General features: G+C 45.5%; 3 protein-coding genes and 1 long non-coding RNA gene across 5 annotated transcripts; 1 reads left to right on the top strand and 3 right to left on the bottom strand.

Moving 5' to 3' along the window:
- Positions 1-1,983: 1,983 nt before the first annotated feature.
- LOC308590160 (uncharacterized protein) lies at positions 1,984-8,341 on the bottom strand. Of its 2 annotated transcripts, none has more exons than XM_081199922.1 (6): positions 8,044-8,341; positions 7,123-7,305; positions 6,704-6,893; positions 5,150-5,296; positions 3,144-3,275; positions 1,984-2,489 (listed from the first exon to the last, which is right to left on the bottom strand). In XM_081199922.1, the coding sequence occupies exons 2-6, from the start codon at positions 7,144-7,146 to the stop codon at positions 2,401-2,403; spliced, it is 582 nt and encodes a 193-aa protein (XP_081056048.1). In that variant the 5' UTR covers positions 7,147-7,305; positions 8,044-8,341; the 3' UTR covers positions 1,984-2,400. The 2 variants fall into 2 exon arrangements, with proteins under 2 accessions (XP_081056048.1, XP_081056049.1); XM_081199923.1 differs by having other exon boundaries at positions 7,123-7,283; positions 8,044-8,340.
- A 196-nt stretch (positions 8,342-8,537) lies between these two features.
- LOC308590180 lies at positions 8,538-13,800 on the top strand. Its single transcript, XR_014009710.1, has 2 exons — positions 8,538-8,677; positions 13,580-13,800. It is a non-coding gene; the product is annotated as an uncharacterized lncRNA (long non-coding RNA).
- On the bottom strand, positions 9,136-18,208 carry LOC308590150 (uncharacterized protein). Its single transcript, XM_081199910.1, has 5 exons — positions 18,056-18,208; positions 16,023-16,221; positions 13,703-13,849; positions 11,118-11,252; positions 9,136-9,457 (listed from the first exon to the last, which is right to left on the bottom strand). Exons 1-5 carry the CDS (start codon positions 18,071-18,073, stop codon positions 9,348-9,350), a joined length of 609 nt encoding a protein of 202 aa, XP_081056036.1. The 5' UTR covers positions 18,074-18,208; the 3' UTR covers positions 9,136-9,347.
- Positions 18,209-19,675: 1,467 nt separating this feature from the next.
- On the bottom strand, positions 19,676-25,673 carry LOC308590149 (uncharacterized protein). The gene is made up of 5 exons (XM_081199909.1): positions 25,494-25,673; positions 24,230-24,431; positions 22,841-22,987; positions 21,127-21,261; positions 19,676-19,977 (listed from the first exon to the last, which is right to left on the bottom strand). Exons 1-5 carry the CDS (start codon positions 25,569-25,571, stop codon positions 19,916-19,918), a joined length of 624 nt encoding a protein of 207 aa, XP_081056035.1. The 5' UTR covers positions 25,572-25,673; the 3' UTR covers positions 19,676-19,915.
- Between the last annotated feature and the right edge of the window lie 115 nt (positions 25,674-25,788).

Here is a 25,788-nt window from a genome sequence, read left to right as displayed (position 1 = left end):
GCTAGACTCCTTGCCTTTTGGAGCAACCTTCACCTTGTTCTCTGCACAAGATACACATTTCATGTGAAATTTACAGGGTTTGATGTTCAAACCTTCAACCACCTCTGGCATCTTGGCCAGTGCCTTCCAAGAGAGGTGACAAAACCTTCAATGTGCATCGTGAATGCAACCTGCATGAAGAACTTTGTTGGTTTGTGCAACACAACAAGAATCAGCATTAGACACAGCAACAGTGTCGTCATAAGTTATATGGAACAAACCATCCATAAACTTTGCATGCAAATAGTCCTCTTTGCCTTTACTGATGACACAGACGCTCCTCTTGAAGGAAATCTGAAAACCACGCCCAGTAAGCTGTGGGACACTGAGCAAGTTGCTCGCAGCTCCTGGAACAAAAAGTACATTACTGATGGTAGTGTGCAGACTTGCAAGTTTCACAGTCCCTTCTCCTGCGATTTGCAACGTCTTTCCGTCAGCCAGGTGGATCTCACCTTCCTGAGGCTTGAAGGAGATAAAGAGATGGCGGTCCTTCGAAATATGGCGGCTGGCACCTGAATCAACAATAAATCTGCCTTTGGCTGTTGGAGCAGTCTTTTCAGCAAACAAACCCTTGTTTTTCCCCGGTGTGGGCTTTTGCAGCTTGCCCCCCTGCTCCTGGCCAGCAGACGTGCCTTTAGCCTTTGGTGAAGCTGTGCCAGCAAACATAGCCTTCTTTTTCCCTGGCACGGGCTCTTCACCCTCCCTCTGCTTCGGGCCATCTGCAGGCGTCTGCCTCTGTTTACCTTTGCCTTTCCGGCCTCTGCAAAGGCGATGACCTTGGTTCCCACGAGAAACAGAGCTCTCAGCTGCCGACTCCTTGGCTCCCCCTGGAGGCTGGAATGCTGCCTGGGATGACGTGACAGTCAGCTCCCCCTGCAGCCTGCAACCGGTGCCCTCAGCATCCCTGCATTCACTCGCATTCTGGGAAACAGCTAGGACCTCCGATGCAGTCAAACTCTGGGCTGGGATGACTGGCTGGTGGGCTTTCTTCAAAGCATCCCACATCCCACGTGCAGTGGTGTTGCCAGCAAGCGTCTTAATTTCCTCAAGAGAGACGGATAAGACTATTACGTCAATCGCCTTCGAATCATCGGCTTTCCATCTCTCTGTCAGAGGAACCGGGGGGGGGCCTCAAATACGGTATGCCACACCCCAAACTGACGCAGCAAACTTTCACACCATTTTGCCCAGGTTTCATAATTCTGCCCATGTAACTTAGGACACTCATTTGCCTCAGAAGCTTGGAAAAACTCCATTTCAGCTTTTCCTTTGAGCCGGGAGTCTTATTAACTTCAGAGACTCCTTATCTTGGCTGCTCATTAATCACGAACTCTCTGGCTCGGCTCCCAGGCCAATTAAGCCCTGCCGGAGATCAAAGACTCCTTCCGAGGTAAACATAAACGCCTCTCTTTCGCTTTTGACATACCTCTCACACGCAGTCTGTTGCAGGTTTACTCTCCTGCAGGTGCTGTGAATCTGGGCCCATAACCTTGTTGTTGGGAATACTGCCAGGGAGATATAGTCCATCATGGCCCCAAGCCGTCTGCCGGACATCCATCGATCTCCCGTAGTCACGCAGATCCAGCAATTAGCGACACGAAGCCTCAGAAATAGACTGCTATCTCAGGCTCGTGCACACCCTTTATCAGCAGAAAACACAGCCAGAAAGCTGCACCGCAGAAGAGCATATTTAGAGCATGTTTACAGACTTTATTTAGCGTTGAACAGAACAAAGGAAAACATGACCGTTCTGAGTCAGTGTCTTCGACCGACTGCAAAATCGAAAGGAACAGCAAACATAAACATCCTGTGAATAGGACATGTGCAGACTCTGTGACTCACAAAGCCTGCTCCCTTTTAAGGTGGAACGGAAATATCCTAACATCTTCTTCAGGTCAAGCAGATGATAACGCAGTCCCTCACCATTCATTTGACAAGAGAGGGTTTTTAAAAAAATATTTAAAAATCTGATTTATTTATTGTGAATTTTGCAAGTAATATACCCCAAAATGTGGAGAGACATGGACAATTGTCCTAGACATGGAAAGGGATGTGTTCTGTGTTCGGCAGAAATGGTTAGTTGTTAAATATCGCTGAAGAGGCCGCACCCCTGGGGAAGTTCAAGCAGGGCAGTTCCAGAAGACAGCTTTTCAGAAGTGACTTTGTGGAAATTTACCAGAGCCCATTCCATCTCCAAAACATCAGTACTGTGCATTGTCCAAACAGGCTCCAGGAGCATTGAGCTTGCTTCAGAGAGCAGAATGCCTGTTATGGTGGGCACAGCCCAGCAAATATCTCATTACAAGACCCTCCTATCTGCTGGTGTGACGGACCAAGGGAACTTTATATGCTCTGCAGTTGTCATGGTGCTTCTTCTGCTGGGGTTATTTGGGTGGCTGCCTTTTTCTGGGCTGAGACCAAGTGCATGTACCACCATAGGTTGACTGTAGCTAGAAAAGAAACAGAAAAAGTAGAGGCCTTTAACCACCTGCCTACTTCCTTTAAAGCAGGTGTGGAAAAACCTTTGCCCTCCAGCTGTTGCTGAGCTACCACTCCCCATCATCCCTGTCTACAATTCCCCAGAGTGGGTTAACAACCAATCCTTCATCCCAGGGAATTCTGGGAATTGCAGCTGTGTGAGGGGAAAAGGGGGTCTCCTCCCGGGAACCTGAACAAACGACAATTCCCGGGGTTCTTTGGGAGAACTCACAACTGCTTCTCCCAAGTGCTCTAAATGTACAGTGCAGATGTGGACTAAACACTATCTGTGTATGCCAAAGGCAGAAATCCCAAAGCCTGTCCCTTGCACTGATAATGCTTATTTATTTGGGATCCTTTGGTGTGGGTCTTTTTTTAAGCCACAACAAATGCTTTGAAAATATTCTGCCCTCCCTCCTCGTTTAAGGGCAATTTAACTTTGTGTGCACATTAGCATGTGGAGCTTGCAGAATTTTGCCCTGACATTCCTGTCCGCCTGGCATTGCTTGACTACACAGCTCTGGATTCTAGCTTAAATTAGACATCACTCTGCTTTAGATTGTTGGGCCAGACTACTGAGTTCACCATCTCACTCCACACCCTCTGGCCTGCCAGGGCATATTTACCTAAGGCGAAGAACAGAACAAAGACAAAACAACCAAGGAAGAAATCCTGGCATGGCGACAGGAGCACAGCATCATCTACTGAAGTTCTGAGCTTTGTGTATGTAATCACTAGAGCAGTCAGCATGCAGATTGCTGCAGGCAAAGAAGAGAGTATTAGGGTTGTGGTGTCCTTCATGATCCCCTAACAGTTTATCCCCGCCTTCCCCAACCCAGGGCTCTCCAGATGTCATTGGACTACAACTCCCATCAGCCCCAGACAGCATGGCCAGTAGTCAGGGAGATAATGATAGGATCCATAGTCCAACACATCTGAGGGGCATCAGGTTGGGGGATGCTGGGAGCATTACAAGCCTTTAAATTCCCCTCCATGCATTATATAGGGGACGTTTCAGGCGGGAGGAAATGGGAAATGGCACCTGACCTCTCCCCTTTCTGTTCCCAGAAACCTCCCCTCCTCCCCGATACAGTAAAAGATAGTATTATTGGGATAGTTCTTCGGTCACCATTCCTGAAAACAAAAATTGGCTCAGACTGGAAGGATCTGCTCTTTTGCAATGAGCACAGAAGCAGACTTCTGGTGGTTCCCTCATTGCAAGAAGCAAAGCTACAAGGAACCAGGCAGAGGGCCTTCTCGGTAGTGGCGCCCACCCTGTTGAACGCCCTCCCACCAGATGTCAAAGAGATAAGCAACTACCTAACATTTAGAAGACATCTGAAGGCAGCCCTGCTCAGGGAAGTTTTTAATCGGTGACTATTATTCATCTACTACCCTGTTGTTTACTGGGTCTCAACAGTCCTCTATCAACTGTAAGGTTTCCTTTCCTCTCACCCCACGCCGTCACTGATTCTCCAGGGCATTTTTTGGTTTGTTTTTGTTTAATGCCAAGCCTAAATAAAATGTCTTTAAAGCTCAAACACTTACTCACTGTACGTGTGTGCACACACACACCCCTCCCGCCCCCCGCAATATGGTGTAGTCATTAGAGTGCTCAACTGGGACCTGAGAGGCAAGGGTTCAAATCCTACCTCAGCCATGAAGGCCGCTGGGTGACCTTGGATCAGGTCACCGTCTCTCAGCCCAAACTACCTCACAGGGTTGCCGTGATAATTAAATGCAAAAGTTGAGAACTAGGAGCTCCCCTACCCTCCAACATTTCTCCAATGAAAATAGGGACAACCTATTCCATAATAACAATAATGTTATTATTTATACCCTACTCATCTGAATGGGTTGCCCCAGCCACTCTGGGTGGCTTCCAACATATATTAAAACCTAATAAAATATTAAATATTAAAAAATCTTCCCTATACTGGGCTGCCTTCAGATGTCTTCTAAAGGTTGTAGAGTCACTTATCTACTTGGCTTGGGGGTTGCATGACTCCATACCCTCCCAACATTTCTCCAATGAAAATAAGGAAGACCTAAGGAAATGTGGGACAGATGCGGGTGGCGCTGTGAGTTAAACCACAGAGCCTAGGACTTGCTGATTAGAAGGTTGGCGGTTCGAATCCCCGTGACGGGGAAAGCTTCCGTTGCTTAGTCCCTGCTCCTGTTAACGTAGCAGTTCGAAAGCACATCAAAAGTGCAAGTAGATAAATAGGTACCGCTCCAGCGGGAAGGTAAGTGGCATTTCCGTGCACTGCTGTGGTTCACCAGAAGCGGCTTAGTCATGCTGGCCACATGACCCGGAAGCTGTATGCCGGCTCCCTCCCGATAAAGTGAGATGAGTGCCGCAGTCCCAGAGTCGTCCGCAACTAGACCTAATGGTCAGGGGTCCCTTTACCTTTTAAGGAAATGTGGAACATTCTGGGATCAGATCAGAAACCGAGACGGCTTCTGTAAATCTGGGACTGTCCCTGGAGAATAGGGACACTTGGAGGGTCTGAGCTCTTTGGAGGAAAGGTGGGATGCAAATGCAACAATAATGAATAAAATCTACAGCTGTAATATAAAGGCATCCTGTTACTCTACCACCCTTCGTAGGTGTATGGCATATACATAATACCTGCAATGAAGTTAGTCACAAACGACGTCATGGCTTTGTCAGTATTCTCTTTCAAACAGTGAGGAAAAGAAGTCCACGATGTGATCAAGGCAGTTAAACCACAGCCAATGGCTATTATCAAAAGGGCCCGTACAACAAAAAGATATACTAGAGGAAAGAGAAAATAACAAGTACATATAAAGTTGTCTTACTATAATGTGTCATTCTACTGAGAGAAAAGAGTTTCAGACTACGACCTGGGCTGCAGTCTCCACCCAGTCATGAAAACTCATTGAGTGACCTTGGGCCAGTGCTGTCTCTCATTGTCCCCTTGACAGGTCCTTGTGAGGCTAAGAACGGGCAATGTGGAAACAAGTATGTCAGGATGGGGGAATTTGTGGTCCCCCAGCCGCTGGTGGTATCCCAACTCCCCGTCACAATGGTGGAAGTTGTTGTTCAGCAACATCTGGAAAGGCAAACGTTTGCCATACATGGGTTAACTCCACAAAGCCCCATAGCCCTGACCTGGGCATTTACAGTTCCACAAGAACACCAGCCATTGGCCAGGCTAGTCAAGGAATTTGTTTGTTTTTCATTTGGTTCAGGCTTTTGTCTACAAAGGCGGTTCTTTTTGCTCAGACCTATGGGTAAAAAGGGGACGCGGGTGGCACTGTGGGTTAAACCACAGAGCCTAGGGCTTGCCGATCAGAAGGTTGGAGGTTCGAATCCCCGCGACGGGGTAAGCTCCCGTTGTTCGGTCCCTGCTCCTGCCAACCTAGCAGTTCAAAAGCACGTCAAAGTGCAAGTAGATAAATAGATACCGCTCCGGCGGGAAGTAAACGGCGTTTCCGTGCACTGCTCTGGTTCACCAGAAGTGGCTTAATCATGCTGGCCACATGACCCGGAAGCTGTATGCCAGCTCCCTCGGCCAATAAAGCGAGATGAGCACTGCAACCCCAGAATCGGTTACAACTGGACCTAATGGTCAGGGGTCCCTTTACCTTTTTATGGGTAAAAAGCTTCCCCCTAAGAAAGTAGCTCAGTTTTCACTAACTGGAAGCTGATCTTATGATGAGCACCTGTGTTACCTCATCTAGGTAGGTACCTCAAGTCCACAATGCCAGTTTGATAATTCCTCAGTTGTGAGATAACACACTTCCTTTAAAGTTCTGAAAAGCCAAATCCTTCTGAAAAACTACATCCTACAGCCTGATTGGCTAGGAAGACAGACCAATTGTTAGGCCAAATTCTGGAAAGTTACTCATATCCCTTTCTTTGGTGCCTCACATTTTCCTTGACAGACACCTGGGCTATAGCAAATATTATAAAAGGTCAGCAGCGATCCCTCCTCTAGAAGGAAGCCTGGCTCAGAAGGGGCTGGTGCCGGTGCCAGTGTGGTGGTTAGAGTGTAGGACTAGGATCTGGGAGACCAGGATTCAAATCCCGTCTTAGCCATGAAACCCACTGGATTGCCACACTGCATAATTTAGGCAGATTGTATAACTGCAACATCCCCGACTGCAACTCATTTGGCCAAGGACACTAAGCGAAGTGAACACAAGTCATGTCTCTTACCTGACCTTTCAGAAACGAGGTCACATTTTTCCTGAAAGCAGTAAGTCCAAACCCCCATAGTAAAATTGCCTGCCTCTGCAGAATACCCCAGCCAGTAGGGAGATATGGTGATGATTAGAAGCACCAGGAAGTTGACACAGCCGGCACCATAGTGTAGTTTTTTGTAGAAACCAGGCCGGAGCTTGAAGAACTGCAGAGGGTGGGAGAGGAAAGCTCAACATCAGAATAGTAACTGGCACTGGTTCTTCAAAGCACTCGGCATATGTGATGGAGAGGGACATGTGCAGAGGAGGGTGACCAGGATGATATATATATCTGAAGGGCTGTCACAAGAAGTGCTGTGAGATTCAAGACCCCTTCCAGCCATTTTTTTACTGAGGTGACCTGTAAACAGGAACCCACTGCCTTGGCAATCTTACCTCTTCTGTTGTGTCAGCTTCCATGTCAAATCCACTCCCTGTTCCATGGTTTTCTCTTCATGCTTCTTTCAAAAGGGATCTAGAAGGGTTCTCCCCCTGCTCTTCCAGAGTTCTTAGATGATCGATTGTTTCCCCTTAGGGATTTCTCCCCCTTCTCACTACTGCACACACATAAAGTAAAGGCTGAAAAATATTTTCAATGTAGGCAGGTCATATGCGCATCAAACTTACTAGTCTAACACATCCTCAAAACACACTCCCCACTCTGCGACCAGGGTTATAACTAGTGCTGTTTTTCTAGAAAAAGAGGTGCTGGAACTCACCATAAATGCCTCCCTTGTTATAAGGACAATGGCGCCCACCTGAGAGGTGATGGAACTGAGTTCTGGCGAGTTCCAGCTGAAAAAGCCCTGGTTATAAGCAACCTTACATATGCCTCTAGTCAACAGAGGAAGGGGTTCAGGGTAACAAGTAGGGGGGGAAATGCACTTTGTGGTTTCCCACCAAACTCTGGCCCTTCCTCTCTCCTGCATGAAGCAGCCATGAGAAACTAGCTGCCATCCTGCAGGTTTAGAATCCCAAGCCATCATTGTAAGTAAGAATAAGCCATGAGTAAAGAACCTTTCTTCCCCCTTTACCAATGGGATCTCTGTGTGTTTTATTTTATATTTTTAAAGCAGTGTGTGTATGAGACATAAAACGCAATATAAAGGGTGATGGCTACATCCAGCTTCCAAGCTCTTAACTCTGCTCTAAAATAGAAAGCAATTTTATTTTTTAAACCCAAGAATTTCAATCTCGCATCTTCAGCCCACAGCCCACAACCCAGTTTGTTTTGTTTACGCCAGAAATGCCCATTCCACTCCCTGGCAAGGCAGGTTTCTTGATCGCAGAGAGGCTGGTTCAGGCAAATGCACTTACAAGGCCTCTCTGATAACCCATTTTGTTGCTTTCCAGGTGGGGCAGAGATGCTGTATAAGCTGTTATACTTAATATTTCTAGGGTTCTTGTTATCCTGGAAATGTCCTGTGGCTCAGGGCTGCAGTAAGTGGAGGAGCGGAAGCACAAAGACCCCCCCAACACACTCTTGCTTTTGGATTCACCACAATTGAGCCTGAAAAAAGAAAGCTTCAGCTATCTCCCATTCCAGCCATGCTCTCTACCCTCCTCTTTGCTCTCCTCTCTTGTCATGACCCTAACAACAAAATGGCCGCCCAGCCTCCAAGAGTCTTGGCTTCCAACTGCCATGGAATCTTCCCTCCGTCCAGGAAAAGTGTCTCAAGAGACCAGAGCAGCTGCTTTTCATTAGGAGACATCCTCTTTTGTTCCTCGGGAGAAATTCACACTAAAATTGTGATTAACTGACATAAGGGTTTTTAAAAATAACGCTAACAAAACGGGGCGGAAATGTGCCAATTGCTGCAGAAGTATGGAGAACTGAAATTTTCGTTTGTTTATTTATTGCATTTACGTCCCCAACATTTTCTCCAAGGAGCTCGAGGTGGCATACATGGCTCTCCCCCTCCTCATTTAATCTCTGCAACAACCCTGTGAGGTAGGTTAGACTTAGAAGCTCAGTGTCACTCAGTGAGCTTCATAGCTGAGGGAGGATTATGAACTTTCAGGTCTTAGCTGAACACTCCAAGCACTAAGCCATACTGGCTATAAGCTTGGAAATATGAAGAAACTGAGATAACTGGAATGGACAGGTTCTTACATTCCTTCTGTTGGGAGGTAGTTGGGGGCTGTCCTGGCCATGAGACGTCGCTACATCCAGCAAAACCAGGTGCAAACATGGATGGGACTGGTGGTATGAGGCAGGCATGGTTGGGGGAGCAGCCTGGAGATGCCAACTCAATCCCTGCCTACATATGAGGCAACAGGCAAGACTGAAAAACCAATAACCCTGAGTAGCACTGATTAGTACAGAGACAAAAAATAACCACAAGGTGTTGGAGAATTATGTGATCATCTGTTGTCTTGCCTCTGACTGAGAAACATCCAGCTGTCAAGTGTTTTTATTATTTTATTTTATTTTTCAATGTTGCTGAGTAAAAGTGATGTGGGTAAAAAGTGAGAGTAAAGTAATCAGCTGTTCCGGGAAGATGTGGAGGCCACCATGTTGGCCAAGGCAGACCATCCTAAACCATTATCCAATCATGTTCCAGGGCCCCATGTTTAGCTCCAATAGGGAAATGTATGTGGTTGTAGATATGGACTATGGTCTACAATTGCAGCTCCGTGTGGTGGTGTGTACTCTTCTCTGGGGATATTTCCATGCACAACCTCTCCTCTGCTGAAGTGAAGCCCAAGTGCCGCAGCAGGCTCTGTGTGCCTGGAAAAGAGGGGAAGAGCGGATCATAATGAATCGTCCTGCAACTTGGCTGTTTCATGGTGCATTATTAATTTTTTTTTGTAACTAGTAAAGATGCCCAGGTGATAGTGTCACCAAAGTAGTTTCAGGTGAGCACCAACAACTTCAGCCAACCCACCCGTGTTAAAGGACACTATCATGCTGAAATGGTGAGTCATAGCTCCATGTGCAAACATTCAACAATCCTGCAAAAATATTCAGCATCCCCCAGCTGAAAAGTGGTGGAGGGGAAGTCCCATCTGTAGCCACTGAGAGTCACTGTCCGAGGGGAGAAAAAGCACTGAGTCAGCATAAGGTCGCTATGGGTTCCTATTGTTCATAGTGTCATCTTTCCTAAAGGTAAAGATAAAGGGACCCCTGACCATTAGGTCCAGTCATGACCAACTCTGGGGTTGCAGCGCTCATCTCGCTTTATTGGCTGAGGGAGCCGGCGTACAGCTTCCGGGTCATGTGGCCAGCATGACTAAGCCGCTTCTGGTGAACAAGAGCAGCACATGGAAACACTGTTTACCTTCCCACCGGAGCAGTACCTATTTATCTGCTTGCACTTTGACGTGCTTTTGAACTGCTAGGTTGGCAGGAGCAGGGACTGAGCAACGGGAGCTCACCCCGTCACGGTGATTCGAACCACCGACCTTCTGATCGGCAAGTCCTAGACTCTGTGGTTTAACCCACAGCGCCACCCACGTCCCTGTCATCTTCCCTAGGAATGCTGGGGGGGGGGACAAGCAACCTTTGCTTTGAAAAAGGTTATGGGAACCTATTTATCCCATACTAATGAAACTGCTAGTGATGTGTTTGTTTTGAAAGCTTCAACAAATCAAGGACCGCTTTAATGCTCATCAATCTCTGCTCTTCTATCTGGCCAGCATGGCAACATTCTGCTCAGTGAACAACTCCTTGTGGAAACAGGGAAACAGACTCTACAAGTCACTTCCATTCACATTGCAGTTTCTATAGGTAGCCTAGAGAAAGGTGAGCTTTTCCCTACTGAGAGTTCTATGCAGACGACCCACTGGAACTTTGATCTCTTTCTGTGTAATTGATTACTCTTTAAGTTACTGACATGGCAAACCAAAACCCTTCTATCTTCAATAGCAATGAGGAAGCAGGTGGTAAAGCAAGAACCTCCTTTTGGTATGTAAATTCATCTCTATTCTTTTTATGTATTTCATGCTGTTTGTATCAAGTGTCATGTGGGACTGGTCAGTTTCAGATACTCTCTGTTTCTAAATTTCACAGCCTTAAGTTCCCTTTGCGCCCCCCCCCCCCCCCGCAATTTCCACATTAGTTTTGTGAACTTTTCTTCAAGAAGTCTGCCTGAAAATCTGCATGCGTTTTCACAGAAGATGCCTTTTCACCTTGCCATGTCTCATTATGGTGCCCTTGTCTAGACTAGCACTCCAATAACAACAACAGGAAAAAGAACAACAACAACAATGCACAAATTAAGTCTCTCACTCCTACAAATTATGTGGAGTCCCTTGCATTTGGGGAAATCCCAGGGGTCAGCACACCCCGAGAAATCTACCTTCATGATCATGTCAGGTGAGAATGTAGACTAGCTCTCCTAGACTCCCAGCTTCACCTGCATCCCACTCCTTCCCACCTGTATACTCACCCAAGAGAAAGCACAAGATGCAGACAAAGCAAGCTAGGAAGAAACCACAGAAAAGTGTGAGGCGAGTGCCATCTGTATCTACTTCGGTTCTAAGCTTCATGTCTGTAATCACCAGAGAGCACACCAGGATGATACCTGCAGGCAAAGAGAAAGAAGCGTTGGGGTGATGTGTGTCCCTCCTGCCTTTGGGGCCTGGTTTCTCTTTCTGTCTCTGTTCATCTCCTCCACTCTTCCCACATTCCACCATCTTCAGCTGACCGGAGGTCTCCCTCGCCATTGAACAATTCCACCCATTATCCCTTGCTGCCCTGTTCTCATATCACTTATTTCAGATCCCTCTGTGCGACCTTTGGCTTATCCCTTGCACCCTCATTCTCAGTTGCAACCAAACAAATGATGCACAATCGCTCTGTGGTTTTTCCATGCTGACCATTCTAGATTGTAAGCTTCTTGGGAACAGGGACTTGTGTATTTCCTTTTTTAGATACATAATTTTTATTAAGTTTTCTATAAACAACCTTAAAATATCAATGACTTCCCTTCTTCTCTTTCCGTGGTTCATTTTACATATCATAAATCCCTGCATATTTTACATAAACTAAACCATTCAGTATTCCATTATTACATCCATCAAAACTTATTTACACTGTTGAATTTATCTTAATGCTGCCAACGTTTTCAAATGTACACAATTACCCACCCCCATATATTCAATAAACATTTTCCAATCTTCTTTAAACGTATGTTCTTATTGTTCTCTTATTCTATATGTTAGGTCCGCAAGTTGCGCATTATCCATCAGCTTAAGTTGCCATTCTTCTTTAGTTGGGACCTCGCTCATTTTCCATTTTTTGGCTAACAAAACACGGGCTGCAGTGGTGGCATACATAAATAATCTTTTTTGACACCAGGGAATGTCCATCTGAATTATCCCCAACAAAAAGGGCTTGTGTCTTTCCAAACATTCTGCCCCACTTCTCCTGTTCTATAGAATCAGAGAATTGTAGAGTTGTGAGGAACCCTGGGGTCAGCAAATCCAACCTGCTGCAATGTGGGAATCCTGTCCTGGGTGCACTCAAACCACCAGCCTTTTGGTTAAGAGAAATATGCACTGACCCATTGTATCACCTCAGGGATTACCACAGGCTTCCTCAACCTCAGCCCTCCAGATGTTTTGAGACTACAATTCCCATCATCCCTGATGACTGGTCCTGCTAGCTAGGGAACATGGGAGTTGTAGGCCAAAAACATCTGGAGGGCTGAGGTTGAGGAAGCCTGGATTAGATGCTCCCTCATCTCCCAAGTCTTTGTTCCTTATTGCAGGAGTGAGGAACTGAAGCCAACCAGTAGGTACCTCGCCTTTATTTCCCTGCAGCCCAGCCACGTTGGACAGGAGGGTGAGGCCATCGCACATCACAATGAGGTCAGGTGGCATGTTTTCACTTGCACGGTTTTGGAATTGAACCATGCAGGGTTGAAGCCACAACAGCCAGCTGGTTGTTAGGACTTCAAAGCACCATGCAGGTCTCTCTTCAAGCACCCAACTGGCTGGTTGTCGGAGTTTGTAAAGAGCTGTGTGGGGTGCTGTTCACAGTGCTTTGCAAATCCTTTGTTGGCTCTGCACCATCTTTACCTGCACACCTGATTTCATATATGCATGCAACTCCAAGGTTCATGTAATCAAAATCATCACACGTCTGTCCAAGACGTCATTCCCACCTTCCACTGCTGTTTCCTCATCAAATGTTTTAAATTCTAAACTCCCATGGAGTAGAGACCTGTCTTACTCGTTGTTTGTGATGTTCTAGGTATGCAGCTAGCACAATATAATTATAATCGTCATAATGTACTTTGATCTATTATCATTACTACGGACATCAGACACTGTGTACATTTACAGCCAATGTGGTATAGTGGTTAAAGTGTCAGACTGGGACCTGGGAGACCAGAGTTCAATTCTCCACTCAGCCATGAAGCTCACTGGGTTCCCTTGAGCCAGTCACTGTCTCTCGGCCTAACCCACCTCACAGGGTTGTTGTGGGGATTAAATGAGGATTGGGGAGAACCATGTACACCCCCTTGAGCTCCTTGGAGGAAAAAAAAGTGGGATATAAATGCAAATAAAATAAATAAATAAATAAATAAATAAATAAATAAATAACATTTATAAATTAAATAAATAAATAAATGAAACATTATAAGAATAAATAAAATAAAATAAATAATATAAAAACATTATAAGAATGTATTTTATCACTATTATCAAGAAAATCTGCCAATGTGTACTTTGACTCAATTAAATCAACAAGGTTTATTTAATGTCCCATTAAAAATAGAAATTCTGTGCTCAGATGATCCTGATCAAGGATTCAAATGACCTCCCCCGACCTCTATATATTATGCCAATGGTACAGAATTGCACATTTCCTCTGATTTAGTATGCTTTATTTTTGTTTTGTTAGGAGCAAGATGCTATATGAGGCACTGAAGGCATACATCACAGTAAATGGTGTTCATCTCTCCCTGGCCCTAGCCCTCTGGTTTCTGAGGTTGCAGAGGCAGTGCCTCTGAGGTTTCAAATGTACCTGTGCTGAAGTTCGCCAGAGAAGAAATCAGGGCTTCACATATCTGCACGGTTGCAAGGCGAGAGAGGAGATCCCGTGATGAAACCACAGCAATTAAACTCATAAGGACAGCTAATATTGAAAGGATCTGAGTAGCCTCCATATATCCTGGAAGGATTTTTAAAAAAACAACAACAACACACAAAACAATTATTAAATATTAAGCTTCCTTAGACTAACTCAGGCTATTGACCCACTGGTGACTCACCTGTGGCCCTCTGGTTGTCATTGGACTGCAACTCCCACCAGCCCCAGCCAGCCTGGGCAATGACCAGGAATGATAAGAGCTGTAGCCCAGCAACCTCTGGAGGACCACATGTTCCTCACCCCATTTCTGCCCCAACTAGAATTTTGTGTGTCCAAGACCTTCTGCATCCTCCTTCCTAGATTTTTGGAGATTTGTTCCAAGCAGTATCACTCCATTGTAATACTGAAAGGTATTCCTTTCCAATACCCAGAGCCAACCCACCCATGAGACAAGGCGAGCTGACTGCCTCAGGCAGCAGAATCACCTCCCACCTTGCCCCTGATGTAGATCTTGCCTCACCCCTCTTCCCTGGCAGGGAGGTGAGCACCATTTTGGGGACCGCCTCAGGTTCCAAAATGTCTTGGGCCACCCCTCCAACATCTCATTTCAGATCATTGGCTTTGACCCTTGTGCTGAGGTCCTGAGCCTTTTCCCCAAATGATATGTCCCCGGGGAGTGTTTTATTATTTCATGATTAATATCTGTCCCATAAAGCCATTCTTCTTTGGTCAGACCTCACCTGGAGTACTGTGTCCAGTTCTGGGCACCACAGTTCAAGAGGGACACTGACAAACTGGAACGTGTCCAGAGGAGGGCAACCAAAATGGTCAAAGGTCTGGAAATGATGCCTTATGGGGAACGGCTAAGGGAGCTGGGCATGTTTAGCCTGGAGAAGAGGAGGTTAAGGGGTGATATGATAGCCATGTTCAAATATATAAAAGGATGTCATATAGAGGAGGGAGAAAGGTTGTTTTCTGCTGCTCCAGAGAAGCGGACAAGGAGCAATGGATCCAAACTACAAGAAAGAAGATTCCACCTAAGCATTAGGAAGAACTTCCTGACAGTAAGAGCTGTTCGGCAGTGGAATTTGCTGCCAAGGAGTGTGGTGGAGTCTCCTCCTTTGGAGGTCTTTAAGCAGAGGCTTGACAACCATATGTCAGGAATGCTCTGATGGTGTTTCCTGCTTGGCAGGGGGTTGGACTCGATGGCCCTTGTGGTCTCTTCCAACTCTATGATTCTATGACTCTTGCCTCAGAGAGACTTACATTTTTAAAAAAAGCAGTGAATGTCAAATTGAAATGCACAAAAGATTTTTTTTATTAAAAATTACCTAAAAATACTCATCCTGCAACAACTAAAAAAGGCCCCGTCAGATCCCAGCCCAGCTAAAGGATGAACACCAATTAATAGCAAAATGTCTTTGCTGATTGGATGCTCTGCCTTTCCATATAAAATGTGCAAAGCAGCAAACAAGAAAATGCATAGTGAAAGATTACAAATCAAAAGCAACAATAAACCTGTCAGCAATAGCTCAATGAGAGCTCCACCTCATTCCGAGGAGATGGAGGTGTTTAATGTTGACATCATAATGTAGAGGAATGAATCTGGCCTCGCCTGCCTGCTTGCTGTGGCTCTGGTGGGAGTTGCTCTCCCCACAACATCTGTTTACTTATTTAGAATACTTACATCTTCCCTGCATTGCCCCCAAAGGCTCTCACGTGGCTTTCAAAATATTTTCATGATCAAAACCATACTCAAGTCTGGTATCAAGAACAGGAGTAACAAGGTGTCTCTATAGAGCCAGAATTATCCAGGTGACATTTTTCTGTTCTCTCTGTCCTCCCTGGTTGATGGCCTTTGACTTCTGCCTACTGGGTAGCAGAGCCCCCACGAATCATCTCTAAGAAAATAGATCAACTGGATCTTGCTCATGATGGAGGCACATGTTACCCTGTTGCTAACTAAAGTGCTGGATGGAAGGGAGAAAAATCCCAGTGTGTCTCCTACCTATAATGATCCGACCCTAAATTTGGCAAAGTAGTAGAAATGTGCAGACTACAGTGTGCAGTTTAAAAGGTGCATTAATTTGCTCAGTTGGTTGTTGTTTTTCTGGTGATAGTGTTGCTAACATAGGATGCATAATTTCAGCTTAGCATACTGCACCATTTATAGCCCTGGTAATCAATTAACAATTACTCATTTGGCCCAGGAACTCCCCACCCATCCCCAATATTAAACAAGCATGCCACTTACCATTTATGACAAAAATGGCATCGCATCCTAACTGATCACATATGGTCCACCATCCCAACATTAAATATTGAGCATCTTCATAATGATGCCATAGCATTAAGGGAGAGCCTATGACAATTACGAGCAAGGTGAGGTTGATGCAGCACAAAGTAAAGTATGTCTTTTCCCGGAAAGTTGCCTGGCAGATCTTGAGGAGGACCTGCAGAAAAGGAGGGGGGAGTACAGCATCATCAGGCATCCTTAAAATAGTAAGACATCACATTGATATGTCAGAGCAGGTGTGGGGAACTGCCCTGCTCTGGTAACAGGAAGGAGGTGATAAAACAATACAGGTTGCTTGTTTCAGTACCATGGAGACCTCCTAGTGAGCAATGTACTCTAATAAGGCTTGGGATGATGACACTCCAGTCCACCTCGTCTAGGCTCTGTCAGCCAGTGTCAGACGAGCCTAGAGCCTCGTCTAGGCTCTGTCAGCCAGTGTGGTGTAGTGGTTAAGAGCGGTAGTCACGTAATCTGGGGAACCGGGTTCGTGTCTCCGCTCCTCCACATGCAGCTGCTGGGTGACCTTGGGCCAGTCACACTTCTGTGAAGTCTCTCAGCCCCACTCACCTCACAGAGTGTTTGTTGTGGGGGAGGAAGGGAAAGGAGAATGTTAGCCGCTTTGAGACTCCTGAAGGGGAGTGAAAGGCGGGATATAAAATCCAAACTCTTCTTCTTCTTCTTCTTCCTTTTGAACAACTAGAGTCTCTTAGGATCATCCCTCTGGCTTGATGAATGTCACATCTCCTGCACTCCATAGGCTCCTACTCTGTGCCATTGGACTTACAAGGTGGTTTGGGAGGTGCTCATAGGAACAAAGGAAGCTCCCTTATACGGAATGAGACTATTTGGTCCATCTCAGTAGAGAACGGTCCATTTGGAAGAATGGGGAAACGCCCAACAAACCTCAGTCTGCCCTCAGAAAATCCTCACATGCCTGCCTTCTTACTTGGAACCAGTTGAGAGGGTAGCACTATTCGTCAGCTTCCAGGCCTTTTAGTGTTTACCTTGAAGAACATAACTTGTGAAGGCGATGGGGACAAAACTAGCATTAGTTGGCTCTGCTCTGGGATTCTTCTGAACAGAGTTCCACCTGCCCTACCTGCACTACACATTTGAAGCAACATCATGCCGCCTTAAACAGACACAGCGTCTTCCAGGAAGAGGGCCTTCTCAGTAGTGGCACCCGCCCTGTGGACGCCCTCCTATCAGATGTCAAGGAAATAAACAACTGTCTGATTTTTAGAAGACATCTGAAGGCAGCCTTGTTTAGGGAAGTTTTTAATGTTTGATCTTTTATTTTTTATTTTTTAAAAAACCTGTTGGAAGCCACCCAGAGTGGCTGGGGAAACCCAGCCGGATGGGCGGGGTATATATATATATATATATATATATATATATATATATATATATATATATATTATTATTATTATTATTATTATTATTATTCCTCCAAAGGATCCTAGCAGCTGTGGTTTGCTAAGCGTGTTGAGAGATGTTAGGAAAACCCCTTTCCTCCCCATGCAGAGGTACCGTTTTCAGAGTTCCCTGAAAGAGGGATTGATTATTAAACCCTGCCAGAGTGTGGGACCCTCAGCTCCTAGAAAAAGATGCCAACTGCCTGTGCTTCCCAGTTCATTTTCCACACATTTGTCCCTAGAAGAAAAGGGTAAAGAGGAAGGAGAAGGGGGGGGGGCGAAAGACTGGAAGGCAGAGGGGCAAGAACTATATGGAACTTAAGAACACAAGCATCCTGTTCTCTCAGTGGCCAACCAGTTACCTGAGGGAAACGTTCAAACAGGACCTGAGAACAACAGCCCTCTCCTCTCCCGCAGTTTCCAGCTACTAGTATTCAGAAGCATTACTGCCGCTGGAAAAAAGGTTGTGAATAAAGGAGCAGCTTGCCAGAGTCTTGCCTACTCTGTCTTCTTGACCAGATGCAAGACACAAAGTGATTTGGTAGCATATTCTCGGGTCTGTGGATTGGGATGTACCTTATTGCTCAGTATCATCTCTCCCTATAGTTGGTTCTGTCCTTCAGCATCAGATCACAGGAACACTGCCTCCTTTCCTCTGCGCTGCTCATCTAGCAAGCATGATTCTGGGTGGTTTCCATGTCTGCCTTTGTGATATTTCCAATGATGTCACACACCCCTCTTTCTGCCTAGACCTAACAATCCCCAGCTCCCATGGGAACAATGAAAGCCATGTTTTAATAACAATGTACCAGCTGTCCTAGGGGAGTGGGTGGCGCTGTGGTCTAAACCACTGAGCCTCTTGTGCTTGCTGATCGGAAGGTTGGCAGTTCAAATCCCTGCGACTGGGTGAGCTCCTGTTGCTCTGTCCCAGCTCCTGCCAGCCTAGCAGTTCAAAAGTATACCAGTGCAAGTAGATAAATAGGTACCACTGCGGCGGGAAGGTAAACAGTGTTTCCATGTGCTCTGGTTTCCATCACAGTGTTCAGTTGTGCTAGAAGCGGTTTAGTCATGCTGGCCACATGACCCGGAAAGCTGTCTGTGGACAAACACTGGCTCTCCTGGCCTGGAAGAGAGATGAGCGCCGCAACCCTATAGTTGCCTTTGATTGGACTCAACTGTCCAGGGGTCCTTTACCTTTTACTAGCTGTCCTACACAAAGTTTCTTCTTTAGAATGAAAGAAGCCTCTGGTTTCATAGCACAGGTGGTGATTTTAGCACTCAGAAAGGTCTATTGGCAGTCTTTCAGATATGTGGGGCCTCATTTAGGACTTTAAATATCAATTGGACCTGGAAACTCTTCTCTTCTCTCCCTGTCCTCCCCTCCACACACAATGCCCCCTCCCGCACAATGCCAAAAAAAAGCCTCCCTTGTAGTCATTGCTTGGCTGCAGAATTGTACTGCAAAATTCAGATAAGTACATGTTTTAAAGGATGGCTGTTTTCCTGCTCACATATCATTGTGCAAAAGGCAAGTGAGGTAAGTTTGCCTCTAATTGCGAACTGAATCAAATTTCTCCCTCATGTTCACCAGAATAAAAATAGTGCAAAGTTGTCCAGAAATATGGGTTACTGAATCTATCAATTCCAGTTTTTCTCAATTTCTTATTCACATTTCCACATCAGTTTGTGATTTTAAAAAAACAACACAGAGAAACAAACAAAAAAATGTTTCCATATGAAACATGAAAACCTGGGAAATCCTCCTGAAAATTGTTTGCTTCATAGTTTCTTCGTAGTTGCAATTTTGCCAAATTATTAACATTATTTCAAGCAGCTCCCCGCTATGTAATACATGTTCTTCTGCCATTCTACCTAACATAAGCATTTTGATGCACACTTTGCCCCTCTACACACACACACTTCTGTACCCATTGTTGTGGGTTTGGAGTCATATTACAAACTTCAGAGAAGCACAAATTTCAAAGGATAGCTGTGTTTCAGTTCATGTACTGATTTGGAAAGTGAATTGCTCATGCTGACAACTGAACTGACTTTCTCCCTCATCCCTAGCCAGAAGTGAACATTTGGAGAGGTGTGGGCTTTTGAATAACATTAACGCAGAGACAAAACTAGCCATGAGAAACTGAATAATAAAGTGAGTGTGCTTAGCATTACATATCAGATTGAGAAACATCCATTTGACAAACAGTTTATTTTTAATGCTGCTATGTGTATCTTGCTGAAGTCCTTCAACATCTCCAGTGACTCTATTAAGTGACATCACCTCACAGAATTTCCATTTTCTAGACAGGCTCCAGGAACTGGTATGTGGCTTATGGAGAAGAATGCCTGCAATGATGGGTACAGCCCAAAGACTGCACAGGAGATAGCATGTGATCCAACAGTAATGCCCTTTGAACCCACGGCTGGTGTTATTTAGATCTTCATTATTTTATTTCCAAAGAACCACCTCCTGTGCTGCAGAAGACTCAGGGTTCCTGGGTGCAGGGAGAGTAGAAAATAAAAGAAGCCATCACTAGTCTGACAAGACTAGTTCAGAATCCACTAAGCAAGTAATAACAATAATTTTAGCATTTCAGCTATAGGATTTTGATTTATTTAGCAAGCAAAGACGTCAGAGCTACAATTCTCAGAGTGGCTTAACAGCCCACCCCTCTTCCCAGAGAACTCTGGGAATTGCAGCACTGTGCAAGGGTCTCCTTTCAACTCCCAGCACCCTTAACAAACTACACTCAGTGTGCTGAACAGGTGTTGCAACCAGGGGTCCCAACTTGAATAAAATAAGGGGGTGCCCAGGTAAGCCCCACCCCACATAATCAATCACAAGATGACACACCGTTTGAATGGCAATGGCCACCAACTTTGCAGGGGCCTGGATTCCTCAAGTATTTTATTGTGGGGGTGGGTTGAAGGGACCTCAGCTCCTAGGAGTGCCATGGCTGCTGTGCTACTCATTGCTGGTGGGCAACGCCAAGTTTCCTGCAGCTCTCCCTTCTGACGGCTCCTAATCTTAAAAGTGGGTTTGTGCCAGTCAACTCTTCAAGTAGTGGGTTGCTCTCTGAAAAGTAAGGTGCCTGGGCAGGGTTGGAGTGCCCTGTTTTGCCACCTAATGTGAAATGGGAAGGTGCAGCCAGTGTGGTGTAGTGGTTAAGAGCGGTAGACTCGTAATCAGGTGAACCGGGTTCGCTTCCCCACTCCTCCACATGCAGCTGCTGGGTGACCTTGGGCTAGTCACACTTCTCTGAAGTCTCTCAGCCCCACTCACCTCACTGAGTGTTTGTTGTGGGGGAAGAAGGGAAAGGAGAATGTTAGCCACTTTGAGACTCCTTCAGGTAGTGATAAAGTGGGATATCAAATCCAAACTACTACTACTACTACTACTACTACTACTACTACTACTACTCTTCTTCTTCTTCTTCTTCTTCTTCTTCTTCTTCTTCTTCTTCTTCTTCTTCTTCTTCTGTTGCTCCCACTGCTGCCCCCTTTACCTGGGTGTCACGGCAGCTCCCACAATGACAACAATGGCAGCAGGCTTGTGAGATCTTGCAGGGTAACTGCCATTTCTTTGCCACCTGTGGGGTGCCCACTGCATGGGAGAGCCACTCCTGTGTATGGCCTGTACTTACCTAAGAGGAAACACAGAAAACAGGCAAAGCACCCTGCGAAGAATCCCAGGTATGGTGCTGCATGAGTCCCATCTGAATCAACCTCAATTGCAAGCTTGCAGTATGTAACCACTAAAGAACAGAGCAGAAAGAAACCTGCAGGCAGAAGGAGGACGAAAGAAGACTTTGTGGTGATCCCATTCTCCTTTCTCTCTTCTTCTGGATGCCTTAATTTTATTTTCAGAATTATCTGGTATGGACACCTTAAACATACATATCCATCAATAGTCGACATAAAGCTTTCAAATACCCAAGATCAACTTAAAATCACACTTAGTCAGCCCTATACTCCATGTCTGAGCAACCTTGGGCCCTCCAGATGTTTCTGGACTGCAACTTCCATCAACCACTGGCTATGCTGGCTGGGGCTGATGGGAGCTGGAGTCCAACAATGTGTGGACACAGATACTTGACCCCTGCCCTACTCTCACTTCCTTGAAAGTAAGTCCCATGGACCTTAGTAGGCTTTATTCTCAGCAGACATGAATATGATTGCATGAGCAATACACATACAACAACAACAACAACAACAACAACAACAACAACAACAACAACAACAACAACTTTCTTATTTAAACCCTGCCCATCTGGCTGTGTTGCCCCAGCTACTCTGGGCATCCCTGTCAGTGATAAAGGGAAGAGGAGGAGGAGGAGGAAGGCACTTGACACAAGAAATGACCAGCTCAGCCTGGCCTTGTTCACTCACATGCATGAGTTTCTGACTGAAATAGGAAACCCAAGGTCTTCACATAGGTTGGGGGGAAGTGAAAGGGCTTCAAAGATATCTGACCAGGAGACGTAACATACAGACATGTGCATACAGATGTATTTTTTATATCTGCCCCCATTCGGTGTACAAAGCTGGGGCTTAAACAGAGAAAGGAAATGAATTGTATGGACTATTTTCTTTTTTAAAGATGCATTTTTACTTTTGACCTTCTTATTCCAACTTCTTTAAATAATAATAATAATAATAATAATAATAATAATAATAATAATAATAATAATAACAACTTTTATTTATACCCCACCCCAGCCAAGGCCGGGCTCAGGGCGGCTAACAAGCAATAATAAAAACAAGTTGAATTCACAAACACACACACACACACACACACACACACAGAGAGAGAGAGAGAGAGAGAGAGAGAGAGAGAGAGAGAGAGACAGAGATGGGGGGGGGCTTAAACTAGGGACAACCCCTATCAAAGTAGTGTTCAGTTATTTATAAAGCCAATTTGCTTGACATAACGGCCTTCATGAGCCCTGGGAATTTAGAGGCTACTGGCCTCCCGCTTTCCAAGCCAGGTGAGGGGAACCTTTGCTCCCTCCACCCAGATGTTGCCAAACTGCAGTTCTCATCATCCCTGCCCATTGGTCATGACTGCTGGGGCTGTTAGTTGTAGTTCAGCAGTATCTGGAAGGACAAAGGCTCCTCACACCTGCTCTAGAGAAAGACTATCACTCAGGGAGGAGGCCTCACCGTATGGCACAGGATTCCTGTCCCCTTTCGCATTTGCTCCCTTTTGCAGTGCTCACAGCTGGTCCTTTCTCTCCAATCCTGAATCAACACTCTTCCAAGGCTCACTGCTCTGTGATTTTTAGCTGGTTCAGGGGTGGGGGGTGGGGGTCAGGAGTGCTGTTCTATCATATATTGCTATTATGGCTTACACAATACCTGCGCTGAAGTGGGCCACAGAAGAAAGCAGGCTTTCGGATACCACCTTTCTCATGACCTGAGCAAGAAACTCCCATGACAAAAAAAGGGCAATGAAATCGCTGATTAAGGCTAGTATCAAAAGGAGACGGACCACATGCAGATATTCTAGAGGAAGTGAAAAGAGTGGAAAAGAATTAATGATATATAAAGCTGCATTATACCATATCAGGTTACTTAGAGTTGGAGTGGTGCAGTGCTTTAGGCCACATGCAAAGCACACATTTAAAGCGGTATCATAAACAGTGATGGCTTCTGGGAGATAATTTTGGGAGCCATTGTTTGTTAAGGGTGCTAAAAGATGTTAGGAGACACTTATTCCCCTCACAAAACTACAATTCCCAGAGCAATTGCTCTGCCCAGGGAAATCCAGGAATTATAGTTTGGTGAGGGGAATAGGGGTCTCTCCTGACAACTCTAAACACCCTTAACAAACTGGAGCTCCCAGAATTCTTTGGGGGAAGTTATCACTGTTTAAAGTGGCGTCAGATACCCTCCAACACTTCTCCAATGGAAAGAGAGATGTTCCCTCCAAACTTTTCTCCAATGAAAATAGGGATATCCTATTCCGTACCCTCCAACACTTCTCTGATGAAAATGGGGATATCCTAAGCGGGATATTCAGGGATCAAATCAGAACCTGGGATGGTTTCTATAAACCTGGGACTGTCCCTGGAAAATGGGGGCACTTGGGAAGTCTGGTGTCATAGTATGTTTAATGTGTGGTGTGAACATAGCCTAGGAGTGGACAGGTGAGGGTTCAAGTTAACACTCAGCTATGAAGCTCTCTCACTGGTTCATTTCACATATCATGTTGTGTACAGTGGACGCTCGGGCTGTGAATGTGATCCATGCAGGATGCACGTTCGCAACCCGCAGCGTCCGCAACCCGCAGCGGTGCATCTGCGCACACGTAGGTTGCGATTCAGTGCATCTGCACATGCGCAAAGCGCAATTTAGCACTTCTGCGCATGCACGACTGCCAAAACCCAGAAGTAACCCGTTCCGGTGCTTCCAGGTTTCGGTGATCAGCAACCTGAAAAAACACAACCTGAAGCATCTGTAACCCGAGGTATGACCGTACTGGTAAATTCTGAATGGCAGGAGCTAATAATGAGAGACCCTGTAGCCACCACCCCCCCAAGGAAGGTCCAAAAACACAGCAAACCTCCCCCCACCCCCAGCTCAAAGAGCATCAGTACTATTATAGCACGATAGCCAGTTTCTTGTGAATAGCACATCCTCAATCCCCTGCAATTTACCATGGAACAGAATGTATACAGCCCCGATCATTCCTAACTCATTTGTCCTGGGACTCAAGAAAATGGAAACCTGTCTTGTGTCTCTCACCATTGACGGGGAGAAAAACGTCGTCACACTCTAGCTGATGGTTGCATATGGCCCACAATCCGAAAACAAAATAGCCGTCCACATAGTCATGTCGGAGCCATAAGGGAGTTGCCATGACATTCACGAGCAGCATGAAGTTGATAAAGCACAAGGTGCAGTAGGTGCTTCTGTAGAAGGATGCCGAGCATATCTTGGCAAGGATCTGAGGAAAGAGGAAAGCCCACATCAAGCCATCCTAAGAGAACAGTAAGGCTTTCATGGTGGTGGTTGGTACAATGATGGAGAGCATTTATAATTTTGATGGGAGGCAGCCAGAGTGGCTAGGGCCACTCTGGCAGATAAAGTTGATGGATTATGCCGAAATGGCAAAAATGACTTGAAGAATCAGAAATCAGGAAGACCAAAATTTTAAGAAAGAATGGGGGAAATTTATAATTTATAAAACCATTGTAAACCGTTAAAATTGTTAGTAGGATTGGAATAACACTTGTAGATTAATTGTGAATTTTAGATATAATGGAGATGTAAAAGATTTGGATTATTATAAAAGGTGCAGGAGGAAATGACTAACAACAGGACCCACAAAGCGGAGGAAGGAAGTTCAGGAGATTCTTTGGAATCTTGTTTTTAAGTTGTATGTGGGATATGTGATTGTAAAACTGTAATTTCAAAAACCAAATAAATAAATTAAAAACAAAACAAAACAGAGTGGCTGGGACAACCCAGTCAGATGGGCGGCTAATAATAATAATAATAATAATAATAATAATAATAATAATAATAATTTGTTGACTGACTGACTGACAGACTGAATGACTGTTTTTAATATATGCTTTCAACTGTTTCTATTTTATCTGTAAGTCACCTTGAGTCCCTTCTGAATAAAGAAGGGATATCAAGATGATGATGATATCCCTCTGCTGCTGTTGCATCCTTACTATAGCCCTTTCCAACTTTGTATTTCAGACACGTGTCTCTTGAGAGCTGCAGTACAGGTGTGGGCAACATTTCATTTTCCAGAAGTTGCTGAACTATAACTCCCATCAGCCCCAGCAAGTGTGGCCCATGACCAGGGGTGATGGCTGTTCAGCAACATCCAGAGTGCCAAAGGTCCCTCACTCCTGACCCCATAGGAAGAATGAGAGGGTGGTGAGAGAAAGAGAAGGGAGGCGAGATCGAAAGGAAGCAAGAGGTGGAAGAAAGAATACATGAACGATAAAGGAACCGTTGGTTTGTGTCCGAGCCTTGCCTACTGTGTCCTTACCAGGGGCAACAAAGCAGGTAATCTGGCAATAGATCTTTGGATCCTATGTATTGTCAAACACTTCTTAGTCACTATCATCTCTGCCAGGAGTTGTTATGGACCTTAGGCATCAGAGAATAAAAAACTGGTTTGAGGCCTCCTTCACTCTGTGCTGGTCACCTAGCGACCACCACCTGAAGTTTCCACGCCTGCTTTTGTGATGTTTCCAGTGATGTCACACACATTCCGCAGAAGCGGATTTAGGGGAGCACAACTGGTTCTGCCACACTGGGTGCTGAGCCGAGAAGGTGCCACA

Source organism: Podarcis bocagei (assembly GCF_964188305.1).
Source record: "Podarcis bocagei genome assembly, chromosome: 7".
Taxonomy (NCBI): domain Eukaryota; kingdom Metazoa; phylum Chordata; class Lepidosauria; order Squamata; family Lacertidae; genus Podarcis; species Podarcis bocagei.
Note: the sequence above shows the minus strand (reverse complement) of the source record. Positions and strands in the feature narration are given on the sequence as shown.

Excerpts from the sequence above, each read along its gene's own strand:
- LOC308590150 (XM_081199910.1), bottom strand. Across the intron at positions 11,253-13,702 it reads TCTGGCGAACTTCAGCACAG|GTATCATCCTGGTGTGCTCT; the intron begins GTACATTTGAAA and ends CTTTGCCTGCAG. Across the intron at positions 9,458-11,117 it reads CATCTTGTGCTTTCTCTTGG|GCACACAGAGCCTGCTGCGG; the intron begins GTGAGTATACAG and ends CCTCTTTTCCAG.
- LOC308590149 (XM_081199909.1), bottom strand. The coding sequence starts at position 25,571 with ATGATAGTGACTAAGAAGTGTTTGACAATACATAGGATCCAAAGATCT. Across the intron at positions 24,432-25,493 it reads TACCTGCTTTGTTGCCCCTG|ATCCTTGCCAAGATATGCTC; the intron begins GTAAGGACACAG and ends CTCTTTCCTCAG. Across the intron at positions 21,262-22,840 it reads TGTGGCCCACTTCAGCGCAG|GTTTCTTTCTGCTCTGTTCT; the intron begins GTATTGTGTAAG and ends TTCTGCCTGCAG.
- LOC308590160 (XM_081199922.1), bottom strand. The coding sequence starts at position 7,146 with ATGGAAGCTGACACAACAGAAGAG. Across the intron at positions 6,894-7,122 it reads AAGCTGACACAACAGAAGAG|TTCTTCAAGCTCCGGCCTGG; the intron begins GTAAGATTGCCA and ends CACCCTCTGCAG. Across the intron at positions 2,490-3,143 it reads TGTTCTGTTCTTCGCCTTAG|CTACAGTCAACCTATGGTGG; the intron begins GTAAATATGCCC and ends TTTCTTTTCTAG.